General features: G+C 41.4%; 1 protein-coding gene and 1 long non-coding RNA gene across 3 annotated transcripts; one reads left to right on the top strand and one right to left on the bottom strand.

The window, feature by feature from the left end:
* Nucleotides 1–855: 855 nt before the first annotated feature.
* Nucleotides 856–4,922, bottom strand: LOC121814581. The gene is made up of 2 exons (XR_006054450.1): nt 3,041–4,922; nt 856–2,962 (listed from the first exon to the last, which is right to left on the bottom strand). It is a non-coding gene; the product is annotated as an uncharacterized LOC121814581 (long non-coding RNA).
* Nucleotides 4,923–5,002: 80 nt separating this feature from the next.
* Nucleotides 5,003–13,507, top strand: nr2f1a (nuclear receptor subfamily 2, group F, member 1a). Of its 2 annotated transcripts, none has more exons than XM_005922832.3 (3): nt 5,003–6,300; nt 7,766–8,290; nt 12,274–13,507. In XM_005922832.3, exons 1-3 carry the CDS (start codon nt 5,871–5,873, stop codon nt 12,546–12,548), a joined length of 1,230 nt encoding a protein of 409 aa, XP_005922894.1. In that variant the 5' UTR covers nt 5,003–5,870; the 3' UTR covers nt 12,549–13,507. The 2 variants fall into 2 exon arrangements, with proteins under 2 accessions (XP_005922894.1, XP_005922893.1); XM_005922831.3 differs by having other exon boundaries at nt 7,763–8,290.
* Nucleotides 13,508–16,551: the final 3,044 nt, after the last annotated feature.

Raw genomic sequence — 16,551 nt, 5'->3', positions numbered from 1 at the left:
GGCAATGGGATAAAAGGCGATTTCAAGTGACCTTCCCGTCCCTTTCACACCAATCCGAGCCTCCAGAATAATTTGGGGATCAGTTTTGGACAAAAAGAAGCCCCTCAACACCCCCCACCCGCCCCAACAACCCATACCCTTCACCCACCCCCCTTTTCAACACACAACCACTCAGAGTAACAAAACCACCAGTTTGAACATGAGAATTAGTTCTATTTTTTTAATCAATATTATTAATTTTAACTTGCAAGAAAGATGTCATTTAGGTATTTTTTTACAATTCTTATATACTTTTTTAAGAACAGAGTAAGGTGTTGAAAAAACAAAAAGGGTGCAGAGTAGCAATCAGACTGCTGCTTTAAAAACCAAGTCAAAGTCTCAGTTGTTTTGAAGAGGTCACGTGACGTGTTATTTTAGATTTAACTACTTCAGCATAATTACAAAAACTAATTTCATTTTGTTTCCCAACTAAAACAGGGCAAATCAACGGACCACTACAGGTTTACTGTTAACACGAAGAAACAAATATGTTGGAAGTCAGTTATATATATATAAATATCCCCAAAACATTAAACTGAAAGACTGGCAAAGGACTAAATTCTGTATTATCTCTTTCTTTTTTTTTTTGTCGTTTTTTGACTCACTCATTAGTAAGTAAGGTCAGATAAATGTAAATGCAAATTTTTCAATGTAAACACATTTTAATTAAAGTTAATTAAATATTTATATATCTATATAGATAGATATAGATATAGATATATAGATATATATATGGGAATATCTGTATTATATATAAGAGGTACACATCATTATCTCCCCTGGTAACAAGCGCACCAAGAGTCTGTTTAGAACATGAAAAAAAAAAGTACAAATAACTTCTGTGACAAACTTTTTCACACTCCGCAGAAGCGGGGTTTAAACTTCTTTGGTGTAGCTATATCCTGTGCTCCACTTGACTTTTCATCAGTGTGTGTTACTCAAATAATAAACATTCGGGAGCAACATGGGAGATATTAAACGTTGCTTATAGTTGCATGCATAAAGGAGAACATCACTTCATTCCTTTTTGATGGTTTAATTGTCTTAATTTAGCACGCAGGTGTTGACGTCGCAGGGATCAGCTGTATGTGGCCCTTAAGCTCGGCAAGCAGAAACACAACACTCCTGTGTACACAGGAGACGTTTTGAGCTGAGGCCCCTGGAAAAGGTAATCAGCCTCTAAGCCCCATACAATGTCTTATTGAATATACTGCGGTTACAAACTCTGAAGTGATTACATACACACAATCAATAATAAAACAGACCTTCGACGCTTTTTTTTACTAATGTTTTTTTTCCTACATCAGTTTGCATCGTTTTAAATGCTCTGAAATGCATTCCTGTTGTCATCTGGTGTTTTATTAGGGAGCCTTGCACTTATGACCTCAGTGTTTTCCCAACTGATTGTGCTGCTTGTTGGTTTCAGCTGCGTTAAAGTTGCATTTTGTGAGCTTTACAAAGTCTGAATTTGTGTACAGAGGGCATTATTGATCACAGATTTGGCAAAACTGCAATGTGCTTCCCATTCTTACAAATGTTTATCTAATAAGGTCCTTTGACAAAACTACCATGCGAGGGAAATTTAAGCAGCCATAGAAATTCTATTTGTGGTTTATTCAAGTTTTATTGCAATGGAAAATGTCAGCCTTGTCTATTTCGAGACCGCAAATAATCTGTTGCAAAGCAAACCGTTGCATTGCAGTCAAAGTAGGACTGCTGCTATATAATGCGCAAATGCATCAATCACCTGAATGACTCGCTTTGTTAATGTGATTATGTCATTCTTTAGATGTTTTTTCCAATAAGTTCATATTTTATGGAGACGTCCGTATTTTTCTACCCGATTAAAAAGTGGAAACCTTAAGTATAGGACATGAAAAAATATTGCTTTGCTCACTTAGTATTAATTAGCATGAACTTTATTTCAGCATGGGAGGATTAGGTTAAATGTTATTATGTAAGGTTATTTTAGAAAGCCGTCTGGCACGCGCTTTGTCCTGGAATATGTTAACCTGGCCCACGTTGCACATCGTTTATTTTATATCACTTTTCACTGCACTCCCTCCACATCAATAATGCTGCTTTGATGAAAAAAAAACACATACACACACGCATACTCCATGTCGCTTTAAATTTCCTCTCAGCAACATTTTCTGACGCATAATGACTTCTTAGTGGTGCGCTAATTTTTATTTGATTTTATTGATTCATTTATTTATTTTTTGAATCTATAATGTATGCATCTAGTAATATCTTGGCTAAATTGGCACTTGGGAAAGAGTGTAGAAGATGGGCAACGCCTGGTCTCCTTGATCAGTCTTTTAATCCGGTGACACTATCGCTGAGACAAGCAGACGGTTATCGATCTTTTCATTATGTGTTCAACCAACAAACAGCTTCGCAGGTGAAGTGCACTGGACGTCAAAAAAGGGGCTCTCGTGTCCATTTGTACTCCAACCAGCCTGCACTAACATCACTACCATCAGATATACAAATCAGTGGGGAGAACGTGAAACGAGTGTCTACCGTCGCCCTTATCGTGGAGGGAGAAATGAGACTGTGCACTAGTTAAAAAGTTGTGACTTTGACACGACCCGGACTTCTGCACGCTTTAAAGTAAACGCTCCTGTGGCGGGACTCAAGAGAATTTTGTCCTTGCTTTCAGAAGCACGCGTGTGCATGGCAGAAGAAGTAATAAATAGTGCACTTGCCTTATCGGTGCCCGGTTTGCCCACGTAGAAAGCTGCTCCGCTACCGTTAACCACCGTCGCTGGCGCTTCTTCTTTTAATGTCCTGACGTCCACTTTCTCCTTTTTACTCTTGCCGATTCCCAGATTCTATTAGAGCGTCTACCCTGCTCCCATTCGCTGTCCCTCTCACTCTCACTCTCCTCTCCTCTTCTCCCGCGGAGACCCTTTCCAATCTGTAGAGTTAAATCTTAATGATACACTTACAGAAGAAGAAAAAAAATCTTTGTCCGATTTAATCTTATTGGTTTCACCTTTTCAAAGAGCTAGAGATATGGCCGGGGAGTTTCAGTGGAGTGTCCGAGACAGGGACGGGAGAGAGAGCTCTCTTGTTGAATACTTAAAAAACAACCCATCCCTCCTATGCGTTTACAAAGGGGGCACTTGCATATTAACGCTCCTTTATGTCTGCTATTATCTCGGTGAGGTTAAAGCTCTGTTTACAACGTCTTTAATTCATTAAACAACAATTATACGTATTGTGCATAGTTACTGAGTCTCAGCACGGTATTACCATGTTTTTGGACATGTACGCACACGGTTTGGGGGTTTGTGTTCAATCTATATTCCGTGCGATCAAGAGTGTAGTGTATTATTGTCGCTATATTTATTCAGATGTAATAACACGTATTTTTTATGTTCGCTGAAGGTTTGGTGGGGTTTTTTGTTGTGTTTTGTTTTGTTTTTTGTTTGTTTAAGTTATACATCCCTAACAACAAAACAGTTGTACATTTCATAACCTCGTGGATAAAAATATCCTGTTGTCTTTTATCCACACAAAGGATAAAAGACAACAGCGGCAAAGTTCGGACTTTTATATTTTTAAAATCCGCTTTTGCGATTTAAAATGCATGTCTGATGAGTTATGGATGCATTTATATGAGGCTGTAATTGTACAATGTACGCTAGATGGCAGCGCGATCCAGACATTTTTGAGTTGGAGAGGCAGTAAGCCTGCAGAAACCCTGGTACAAGAAAAAAGCCGGAATCCCCATGCAAATTGTCAGTAACTTCACATTTTGAATTACTGTCATTATTAAGACATAATATGACACCGGCTCAGTGATTGTAGAGACTATAGGACCTTGGTAATTATTGAATATTGCTCATTCCTCGGTCTAATTTTAGAGATTTTCGGCCGCTGGCAAGGCATCCCGTTTGTATAACACTGTCTTTTATGCATCATTCTTCCCACTGACATTTTCTTTCTCTTATTAACTGGTTTAAACTAAACGTTAAGTTTTAATCAGCGAGACTGTGCCGATTACAGGCAACGATGTACCGCAATGCGCATGCCAAGGACAAAACAGCCTGTGAAAATATCAATCCATGGCAAAACATTAATGACATCCGTTAATTCTATAATGAAGATAACAGTCCGAGACAAACCATTTTGAAACTTCGGGGAATTTCTGAAGCAGAATCCCCCTTTTGCCGCTGTGTACATTTTTTTTTTTTTTTTTTTTTGGTTTATTTGTCGTGCGTAAAATCTTTGTCCACTCTTTCCTTTACCCCGCTTTTTTGCTATTCTGTCCAGGGTTTCTTCCTCTTTTTTGGTGACAATAGACGGCCCATACTAATCAGGTTTCAAAGTAAATAGCAGCGCGGGGCGAGCTCAATGTAAATTGTGCCTGTCAGAGCCCCCCACCCCACCCCCAGCCCCTCCAGCCGTCGATGGCAACACTGCAAAAAATGTCCGTCCTCAGACCTCAGTCATTCGGTGCTGGAACCGAAGCGGGAGACTGAATCTTCCATCCAAGGGGTGAGATGCTTCTACTTGTTCCTAATGCCAATCGATCCATCACTGTAAAATTCATAACATCGACTATTAATTACTAAACCGATCTCCCGCACGGTTGTCTTGATGTCAACATATCGACTCTTAAAATAACCCCCAAAACGACTCAAAATGCGATCGGAAACAAGGGGGATTCTATAAACTACAGTTATTTGTCTTTTTCTGCATTTTCAGAAAACAAAAATAACATTGGAACATTTGAACAGGAGACCCGGTGACTTATTTGGATGGACACTTTTTGCAGTGAATGAACGGAGGGGGACTCTAACCAATAGAGAGAAAGAGAGGGCTTGGCTATAACCTTAGCCTCCCATTTTCTCTCTCCCCCCCCCCCCCCTCCCCCCTTCTCCTCCTCTCCTCCTCCTCTATGCAGGGCTCTGGCCAGTCAGTCGCCTTTGATTATCAGTCTCCAGCAGCCCCTCTCTTGGCTCCTTGACATGAGCACCATATAAGGCGCAGCGATCTCCATAGAAACGTGTCAGTTTCAATAGTAGTGTCAAAGTTCACTATATACAGACATTCGCGCAGATCCCCCGTTTCGGAAACATTGCTCTGCTGGTCCTCCCGTTTAAGCGCATTCATTTTTTGGGTCTCTCCTTCTTCTTGCATATTCTATCAGTTGTTGGTGTTTTTCCTCTTCTTTTTTTATCTTTTCTCTTCGTATCTCCATTCCTCCTGCTGGAGAGAGGTGAAACTATACATGGGCACTTCATTCGGCGAAACGGTTTTCTTTCGCTGCCTGGCGAGATGATGAGGTTTATTTAAGACTATAGATGTAAAAATCCAGCTCTTCAGTTTTTCCTCCCCTCCTATACGACGAAGACGGGAGTGTAAAGGAGCACGGGGAAGAAAAGAAAAAGGAATTTATCTCCGCAGCACTTTGGATCGCGTGTCTTTCCAGCAAAAGCTTCTTTTTTTTCTCCACTCGTTCCTGCGTCCATGTGAATCGCTCCTGCCTTCCCTTTGTGGCTATTTTATATCAAACTGCAATTTGTTACGTCTGGACTCGGGTTTTCCTACAAGATTAGGGATTCCTGAATGGCTGACTGCAATCTACCTTGGAACTGGCCTCCCGATACTTGCATATCCTGATCGGGTGCCTATTCAATCGCACTCCTGAATTTTGAATGTATTGATCGCGTTGTACTCTCCTTCTCACACCATATGAGATTGCGTGCTCCGATTTGACTTTGCACTGCCCCGTCTTTTGAGATCTCATTTTTCTCTTCTACGCTTCATAAACATCGGCGATCATTTCGCTTTATAGCACTTTCCGGGGCCGAGATATGGCAATGGTAGTTAGCGTTTGGCGAGATCCGCAGGAAGACGTGGCCGGACCTCCGAGCGGCCCCAACCCAGCAGCGCAGCCGGCAAGGGAGCAGCAGCAGGCGGCATCGGCGGCGCCGCACACTCCGCAGACCCCCAGCCAGCCGGGACCCCCGTCCACGCCGGGAACGGCCGGGGACAAGGGGAGTCAAAATTCTGGACAGAGTCAGCAGCATATTGAATGTGTGGTTTGCGGAGACAAATCGAGCGGTAAACACTATGGCCAATTCACCTGCGAGGGATGCAAAAGTTTCTTCAAGAGGAGTGTACGGAGGAACTTAACATACTCATGTCGTGCCAATAGGAACTGTCCCATTGACCAGCACCACCGAAATCAGTGCCAATACTGTCGGCTGAAGAAGTGTTTAAAAGTGGGGATGCGGCGGGAAGGTGAATATATATATAATTTTTTTTAAGCCAACTCATGATTACGCATCATCCTAGTAGCAGAATAACAGAGCTGCCATGTTGCATTAAGGTCACAGGCTATATGGCTGGGCATACTGCAGTCTCCATCCATGTTTGAGAGGGATGTTTGCATGAATGGTTAGTCTGAGAGAGGGGTTAAAAAAAAGGCCAGTGCAGCCACAGCAGCTATGCTTGTGAATGCAGGTCGCCTGAACAAAGCGACTCGTCCAGCTGACCCTCTTTATTTTATGTTTTTCTTTGCAGGCTAAACTGAGCTCTTTGCGAGCAAAGGCGTAAAGTCGAGAAAGCCCATTTTATGTATAGCTTTTAGACCAGAGGACCGATTTCTATGTGTGTATGTGTGTGTGCCTGTTATGTTTCTCTCTGTATGTGTGTGTGTGTGTGTGTGTGTGTGTGTACAGTGAGTGTGTACAGTATGTGTATGTGTGTGTCTGTGTACAGTGTGCAAGGCTAATAGTCCCTACCATCAAGTATCTGCAGCTTACTAATTTATAATTGTACAGTAGGATTTGTAGCCCGAGTTTCCGTGAATGTGAGGCGAACACAGTACAAACCCACGTCTCTCTGGCTCCTTATGCTGACTAGACAGCTCAAACACACTAAATAATGTCGCTGAAGTTGTTCGTGGCTCCTTGTTTAGCTTGGTGCATTACAGGCCTTATAACTTTGCTCTCTATGTCAGGTGTTTGATTCCAATTTATATAGACATCCCTCCGTTTAAGCCTATTATTTGCAGTACACACTACGAGCCCATGCATAATGTACACCGACTTGCATTAATTTTTTATTTATTTTTTTAATATTAAACAATTGCCGGATTCCTTTTAATCCTAGCTGAGCGCTTGATGTGGGCAAAACGTGCAAATGTGCCTGCATTTAGCAGTAATTATCAATCGTATTTCGAACACGTTTGGCCGCTTTTAAAAATTATTTTCCAAAACACGACCCCACGTAACAACAGTGCAAAAGTGCCATGCAATTACGCCTCAAAACATCAAAGGGAGCAAAATTGTCAAATCTACTTTTAGATAAGAAATATACATGTGTGTGTGCGCGTGTGTGTGTGTGTGTGTGTGTGTGTGCTGTGTGTAAAAGGGAATATATTTTTCATTTGCATTCAACCTCATATACTTTGCATCCCTAAATACAAATGCAGTGTGAGGAACGAGGGACATAGCATATCTGTTCTGATAGAATAATTTTCTGTGAAATATTACAGTCTTACGATCAGGGCACAGTAGTCAATATGTTTTGAAAAGCGTGCTGAATTTTTTATTTCAGTGCATGCCTTTTTTTCTTTTTTCTTTTTCTTTCACTGAGAAGAAGCACACAAGCTGCAGCTTGCATCATGGTTGTACTACTCATGAACAATCTTTATCAGTTCTGGATGCACATTTCCTCTTTTTTTCTTTCTTTTTGTCAGCGGTTCAGCGAGGACGAATGCCTCCAACCCAGCCCAACCCAGGCCAGTACGCACTGACGAACGGGGACCCTCTGAATGGCCATTGCTATCTGTCCGGATACATCTCGTTATTGCTGCGGGCCGAGCCTTACCCGACGTCCCGGTACGGGAGCCAGTGCATGCAGCCCAACAATATCATGGGTATCGAGAACATCTGCGAGCTGGCGGCTCGATTGCTCTTCAGCGCCGTGGAGTGGGCGAGAAACATCCCTTTCTTTCCCGACCTCCAGATCACCGACCAGGTGTCCCTTCTCAGGCTGACGTGGAGCGAGTTGTTTGTGCTTAACGCAGCCCAGTGTTCCATGCCTCTGCATGTTGCCCCTCTGCTTGCCGCGGCGGGCCTCCACGCCTCCCCGATGTCTGCGGACCGCGTCGTGGCTTTCATGGATCACATCCGGATCTTCCAGGAGCAAGTGGAGAAGCTTAAGACCCTGCACGTAGACTCGGCAGAGTATAGCTGCCTCAAAGCCATCGTGCTTTTTACATCAGGTGAGTGTCCCACATGTCACACAAAAACATACCTAAAATCAAATGAGGCCTAGTTCCAGTAATGTCAGTGGGTGCATGCTCCTTAAAGCGAAGTGCTGTGACATCAATAATATGGCTGTCAGGTTTAGGCTGGTCACAAATCTGAGATTACGAGATGTTTGTGTTGCCGATGAAAGCTATTTTGTCAACAGCTTGCTACATATCCACTTACATGCAATTCCATGTCAGCTGTAGCCGCAGTATAAGACGTGTAAACAAATCCAGATTGAGTAAGCGCATCAAGTTTTTCAAGTGCATCACTCACTCCCAGTGCTTTTTTAAAAAAGGAGATAATTAACATTCTCATGTGTAAATATTTTATAATTGTTGAGTTTAAAGTTTTCTGAACATGTCTGAGCCGAGGCTGAAATTGTTCGCCTCCATAAATTTTGGAACAGGTGTCAAATAATTGAGCGTAAAGATTAAATAGTCTATCACCGGGTGATATATGACAGCTGATGCACTTATGAGTGTCGGTGCGTGCTTTTATCCTTGCTTTTCGTGTGCAAACACATGTCTTGGAGTTGGAGGGGGGGGGGGGGTTGCAGGAAATAATCCTTAGCAGATTGAGAACAAAAAAGCTGATGAAAGTTGACTAGTAGGCTGTGTCAGTGGATCGCTTCTGTAGGACCTAGAGTAGCCCTGCTGCTTAGACTGTTTGTTGATTGCTTAGAGCCGATCTATTAATTTTCTTAGTTATTAATGGTTTGTTTCATTGCACAGCTTTGAAAAAGTAATCAGCTTTTCTTTTTTTTTTCTCTTTAAAAAAAAACTTGCGTAGGTCATTGTTTAATTGACGGCCGACTGGGGCGAGGTTATAAAGGTCCTTATTTATGCTCGATGCACAATTTGGATGCTATTTTGGAGTTAGCTGTGTAGGCTTGCTGGCGGTAGGCCTGTTATGTCAGGGGAGTCTGTTGATTATGGGAAGGAAAAAGGAAAGTCTAAACTCGCTTGCAGGCCTCAAAGTACTTTGTGAACTTACCTCAAAGTTTTGACCTCATTTTCTCACGCTTGGCCCGTCCCAAAATTCTGCATTTAAGTTACATATTATCTATAATTGCGCATGCTCATAATAAAATATTCAGTTTTGCTGTGCTTTTCAGATTTGGCTTTATATTAAAATAATTGGCACATTCATTATCCCTAGAAAGCGGCATAACATTTTAATGTGAAAGGGGTTACACTTGTCTTTCAGTGTGTTTCAGTGATAATTAGGCCTATTTATTATTAAATTATCTTCGCTGAGAGAGCTAAAACTTCACACGTATATTACCTTTACTGTTTCCATATTAAATTATATTATGGCTGTATTCTGTTCTTTTATATTTAATTACATTACTTTATTATTTTATTATCATATATTACTTTCAATTATTTTTTTTATTATGTTTTCACAAAATTTTCGCACATCATATTAAAATATCTCACAGTGTGTATTATGAGGATTTAAATTATCCCAAAAAGTTCAGTGCTCACTAAAGTTAAACAAAAGGAGCACAGAGTTTGTATTCCAGCTACGAAACCGCCGTCAACTTTTACTTTTCCTCTTTGGTGAAAACATTACCACATAGGTTTTCCTACACTTGGAGAACTTAATAATTGTTTATATTTTTAGTTTCAGAAGTCATAATAACTACTTCAGTTTGGGGCTTTGACAGTTTGGTTAATTTGATACGCCAATTTTTGGTGGCCCACTGGGAAGTAAATATATGTTTAAGACAAACAATACGTATTTGGTCTCTGTTACCTTTTTAGGTAATATCACAGCCTTTTAGATTCGCTTTGCTCAATATTAGCCCACACATCCTGTAATGTAGCTTTGTGCAGTGACATAGCTGACTATATCCTTTTAGTGCACAGCGTTTCAGTAATTCACCCCAGATTACCCAGAGAAACTCCATACACACATTAACATCCTCCATGTTTTCTAACAGATCATTTAGTTAGTTTGATAGGCTACAACTGGTGTCGGCTATAGAAAGTCATGTGGCACTTTGCCAAGATCAGCGTGGATTGTTTGCCTTTAATAACGCCCGACTTGTCAGTATTTGATGCATAAATAATAGTGGTCAGGCTAAACTATTCCGTAAGAGTTCAGGATCATTGTCTTGCATTAACTCCTTATCCACATGTGCACACTGTGGTGTGTGTGTGCTTTTGCTAACTCAGTGAAATAGTCGTTTGTGTATCTGGAAGCTATCTTTTCCTGTGTCCCACTCTATTGAGGTTATGGGGTGCAGTGCTGCAGACAGGGCCTTATGGGGAGCTATGGGGTGTCTTTGACCGGCTTTCTCTCCACGCATACGTTCATATGAAACATATTTTCCGCAATGCTTTGAACACCTTATATGGCTGCATTGCAAAATTCATGCCAAGCACTGGATTTTACTAGATATTTCCTAATGTAATTAACTTCAGCCGCATTGATTGCTGTAGATTTTAAAAGGGACACTCAGCGTTAATCCAAGGGGATTTGCATACATGGTGCTTTGACCGGCCGGACAAGGGTCACAGTAAATCACCCCGAGATCTCAGCGTTGGCCTCGGGTTCATAAGGTTATTGTGTCTGGCCATAGTGAATTATAACACTGAGAAATTAAGAATAGGCTTAAAAGTGTCTTCCAGCGCTAAATATATAGTGCTTAAAACTAAAGCTCTCATTCTTTAGTAGTTTCCACAAAAGCACGGCTTTCTACGAGATCTTTTAAGGACAACCTAGCCTTCATGTGGGATATATATGAGAGCGGTTACGCTGTTTGCGTTTACAGACGTTTATAAGCAGCGCGATACACATGCCCGGATTGTGAAAAAATCAGATTTTTTAACAAGCGATTAAAACGTATAAGACACTAATAAGACTGATTCAAGCCTTATTTGCCTTTGTCTGTACTGAAGCGTGGCTGCATATCCCACCAGTTACCACCTAACACGTCTCGCCTACGTTGTGCACAGACTCATTTTCTGACATTTTATGTCGCTTCTGTGTGACTATTGACTTCACCTCCTCTAATAAATTTGATTGCTTTTAGGGCCCTGTCCTATAGGCTCCATCGAAAAACAGGCCAAGAGTGGTCTATGGAGAGAAGAGCGGCAAAATCACTTAGCAGCTTACTACAGAGTAATTAGGTCACATTACATCTAGTGTAATTTCAGATTCATCAGTGCCGTTTATGTTTCCATATACTTGAATCCCCAGAGCCCAGACATTAAGAGCAGGGGCCTTTAGCCCTGTAGCCAACCCTTCGTCTTTTGCCATGTTGCCCGCCACTTCTTACTCTATATGTCTGCAATAGGTTTAATGACATTTAGAAATATATTCCGGTTGACTGGTTCAAAGAAAGGTAGCGACATCGTCCTCCGAATTGTGCATCCCCTACTGCAGCAGCAAGTCCCCTGTTTGTTCTCTGGACTATAACAGTCCCACTCGCTCAGTGTGATGTAGCATGTTTGGGCAGCATGTTTGTTCATTCCACATTGTCAATAACACATAATGGCGGGTGTTGAATGATAACCAGAGCGCTTTTGCGGGACACGAATTAGGTATGGTAAGGTGTGCACTTGCCAAAGTCCACTTGGGGTAAAAAGTAACCATGTGCCTTTGTGTTCAGTACTCTGTGGAGAAAATGTTAGCGAATATATCGGCAATATAAATTGATTTGTGCGCCTTTAAAAATAATTTGTAAAAGAAAATGTAGGCCTACGTGGGTTTGAGAACACTCTTTCTTTCGCCTGTGTGTTTCTCTCCGAGCTTGGCGGCCTGACATAGTTTGGAATATAATTTTAATCATAGATTTTCAGTTATTTTTTGACTTTGTTCCTCGATATCAGATTCAGGCACTTTTTTCCACAACGCATTTTAGCCCGGGGCTAAAAAAATAAGGACTCTAACCACAGTGTATTGTGTGCTTGTGTGTGTGTGTGTGTGTGTGTGTCTTTCTCAGACGCTTGCGGCCTGTCGGACGCTGCTCACATCGAGAGTCTACAGGAGAAATCCCAGTGCGCCCTGGAGGAGTATGTGAGGAGCCAGTACCCGAACCAGCCCAGCCGCTTTGGGAAGCTGCTGCTGCGGCTGCCCTCTCTGCGCACCGTCTCCTCTTCGGTAATCGAGCAGCTGTTCTTCGTGCGTTTGGTAGGTAAAACTCCTATTGAAACCCTCATCAGGGATATGCTATTATCCGGGAGCAGCTTCAACTGGCCTTACATGTCCATCCAATGATCCTTATATGAAAGTGGAAAAAAAGAAAGGAAAAAAGGACCAAAATTCAGCACCCCTCACCCCATCCTCCTTCAAGAAGACTATATATAGGACCTTTTCTGAGAAACTTGGAAGACATTACTTTTTTTCTGTCTTCTGGGACTGTGATGGAATACATTATGTACAGAAAAATATTGGAACTGGACTTTACACCTGTGTAAATCCACTCTCATCTTCAAGAACAAAACTCTTCATTTTGTAAAATACTAGTCTTTATTTTACTTTTTTGTAAAAAATACAAATAAAATGAAAAACATCATATGCGCAGTAAGAAAAAAGAATCAAGACTTAGCGGGAAAATAATGTTTCCAAGCAATTATAAGAATTGTCCTGTGTCTATGTACCTCTCTGTTTTGTATTATTTCTGGTTCTAAACCAGGGTTTCTGTGATTCTATACTAATAATTTTTTGATATAACCTTTTTGCTTCTTATAATGAGTGCGATATATGTTGTCGAAGCTATGTTCTCCAAGAATTAAAATTGAAGTGAGAATTTAAAAACAGAAAAATAAAGAAATTTAGACAAATAAGAAACAGTCTAATCGCTATGACAATATCACCACTGATGGTTGAACTTTTTCCCAATTGATACGATGGACCTGCAACAGCAGCAAACTGACCTCCAGGACATTTTTACTGACATTTTTACTCCAGGACGTCTGGGGCGCCTTTACCCGGACCATAAGTGCGTGTGGAGTCGATCATCAGTCACAGAGGAGAGACATGAAAATCAAAAGCACTTTTAATATATCATTTCAAATACATTTTGTTTGTTTCGTCTTGAAAATTTTCATTGTTTCTTGAATTTTATTGGTTGTTGCCTTCAATTTGCTTACTCCATGATGCAGCTTTTTGCAGAAGGGTCGGTTGATGAAGTTGTGTGATGGTGACTGTACTATTAAAAAAGAAATAGGCAACGATGTCTCCTTCTCAAGCGTTTTCCTACAAGCAAATGTCAAGATGCTGTGGCTTATTTTATACCATCTGGGGGAATATGTTATCTCTGTGCGCTGCTAGATTCTATAAGAGAAAAAACCCGCAAGATATCCCTTCATTTACTGAGTCAGAAACACAAAATACTTTTCTCCTCTATTTTGTCTGACAGTGAAAACGAGATGATGCACGAATTTAGTGTGGTAATTACACAAAAGGACGCATGCCTTACATTTTTAACAGACCCACTGACATAACTGGCAGTGCGGATGCAACGGAAGGGAGACTATATGTGCGGAACTACAGCCGTGAGCTCTCTGCTAGCCTGTGAGCGCATTAATGTTTAATATTTTTCCCAGACAGCAAGAGAAGCCTGCGCACCACACAGAGCCACCTCTGTCCTTCCTCCCGTGGCTTAATCAAGGTGATTCTCCACAAACCAAACAATATTCCCCATCTACCCCGTTCTTAAAAACCCTGCCTTGATAGTGCTTGCCTCAATATTGATGTGGGCGTCATTTGGCAAAAGGGTTAGGCCCCGCTGCAAAGCTGCTGTGATATGCGTGATCAATCTGGAAAATGTATTTTACAGCATGTAAGCCAGTCGATAGGAACACCGAGTGTGATGCATTGTGTGGGAATAGAGAGGAGAAAGGAGGGAGGGAGGAAGAGAAAGAAAGAGAGAGGGGGGGTAGAGAGACTATTGGAGCCAGTGCTGAGACAAACGAGAGAAGAAACGCGTCAGGAAGAAGTCAAGTGTATATCTCTGTGTGTGTGTGTGTGTGTGTGAGTGAGTGTGTGTGTGCGCGCGCGCGCGCGCGCGTCCATGAGCGAAACTAGAAAGACGCAAAGATATGTAGCCTTGGTTTGCCTTATGCACTCAGGGTGTAATGAGTCCATCGATAAGTCTTCAACGTGTTAGATGGGCTACCTACAGTTGGTGTCCTTGCATTGGCCTGTTTCTCACAAGCGTTCTCTCTCGCTTTTTTGTCTCCATATCCTCCCCAAATGACAAAGGAAGCCCGGTTATTTACCTGGCTCTACCCGCACTGGCAATACTGCATTACACTAACACCCAGAGTGATAAAACGTGATAAGTTGGACGGCGTTATGAGGGAGAAAATGGGGTTTTGGTGTGACAATTATTAAATTTGCCTGTTATCCCCACCAGCCCATCATCACCACCACCCTTCATCATCAGACGTGTTGCTCGTCTGCCATATTGCCCACATCTTCATCTGCTGACTGGCAGTGATGAGGGGCAGTAGAACAGGAGCTGAACTGCATGTAGCACGTTAAAATGCCTGGATTTGATATTGCCATATGTTATCTACCTTATAGGAGTTGGGGGGAGGGGTGCTCGTGTCAGTGGTTTATTTGGTTTTCTTGCTTGCTTCGCTCAAAGGCTTCAGTATTAGAGTATTCATTAGTTGTTGCCAATGTAGGAATTCTAGGAAGGTTTTCATTTAGGTTTTTATCCGTTGTTCTCCAGCAGAAAATATATTTTGTTTGTATTATGGCTCATGCCTGTTTCTCGAACTCGACCTGTCACTGGGCCATGCGCTGTGTTGTTACCTGAAACACTGTACAGAGATAAATGCTCTTCAGTTTGGATGCTGGTTCCGTGTTGTGGATGTGATACTTCTAGAGTATTAGTTTAGGTGAAAATTGTAGAAAAATCAGCTGATGGGGCTTTTCATTTTAGGGTGGAGACAGAATTCGATTTTTAAGGCAGTTAAATAAATGAAAAATAAAAACAGCGACACGTAACCAGCAAAAACAGCAACCTTAGAAACACACTTTGACGCGCTAGTAATATTTAGCCCATTTTGATTTTTGGTGTGTGTGTGTGTGTGTGTGTGTGTGTGTGTGTGTGTGTGTGTGTGTGTGTGTGTGATTTTATTTGTTTGCGTCTTTGTTTGTGCGTTTTCCGAATAATCCAGAGGATTTCCTGGATGTCGGACTGTGCGTGAGATTTATTTTTACATTTTATTTTAATTTTTTTTAAAGAAAACGAATGTGGCTCCTCCGTGGTCATCAAAGCAGTTCAGAATGCTTTTGTTTTATGTAGCTCTGGTCTAAACGGTTTGCTGGGTTAATAAACGCAGCTTTCAGCTGGTTGTCTCCACATAATGTATTCAAAATCCCTCTAGAGTGACTATCTTTTATCCTCTTGCTGAGAGCATTCTGTTATACAATTGTTACACTGCAGGCTATATAAAGCAACAGTTCAAAAACAGATAAAATGGTGGCATGTGTTCCCAATTAACGTTTCTGTATAGGCAGTGCGAAGCAAAACACATGAGGACTCTTGGAAAAATGATATTTTGTATTTACGCAGTGGACCCATTTTTGACAGAGGCTTAATTTAGTATATTACGTAACACTTCAATTACTAAGATAATACGCGTTAAACAACAGTAATGTTTTCTTTATTTTACAATCAGCCGTTTATCACCAAATGTCTTATGTCCTGATGTGATGACAGCATTAGTATTAATTAAATTAAAGTTTAAAAAAATGAAAAGCATAAAGGAGCAATAAGAGAAAACTAAACGCACTGTCAGATTAGACCCTAGCTGCGTTGGGTAAAGGAGATAGATGTGTTGTACACTTTAAGCTCCATTTGTGTCTCTGTAATTTCGGAAACTCCGGTTACCAAAGTGTTACTACGAAATGAGTTAAATAACCATTTACCTTTGTCTGGTTTCATTCATCAAACCACAAGTGGAGGACTCCTAACACGGGGGGCTATTTGTTTGCTTTACACAAGCAGCTGGGTGCGATTTCACGTTTGAGATATCTGTCTGAAAGCGAAACATTTATTATCCTAAGTTGTCAGCGAGCCTATTTCTCCAAAACCCTCAATGCAAACCAGTGGTTTTATGCAGCAGTGGAAATGTCCTATTGGCGTCACACGTCACTACATTTCACTTATAGTAGCCCGGCTTCTCCCGGTCACATTTGACAAATACTGTTGTTTGAGACAGTAACAATTTCTAAAACAGCGGCTGCTCGTACTGGTGGGAGA

This window comes from Haplochromis burtoni, unplaced genomic scaffold (genome assembly GCF_018398535.1).
Source record: "Haplochromis burtoni strain Fernald_Lab_line unplaced genomic scaffold, NCSU_Asbu1 Contig_63, whole genome shotgun sequence".
Lineage (NCBI taxonomy): Eukaryota > Metazoa > Chordata > Actinopteri > Cichliformes > Cichlidae > Haplochromis > Haplochromis burtoni.
Note: the sequence above shows the minus strand (reverse complement) of the source record. Positions and strands in the feature narration are given on the sequence as shown.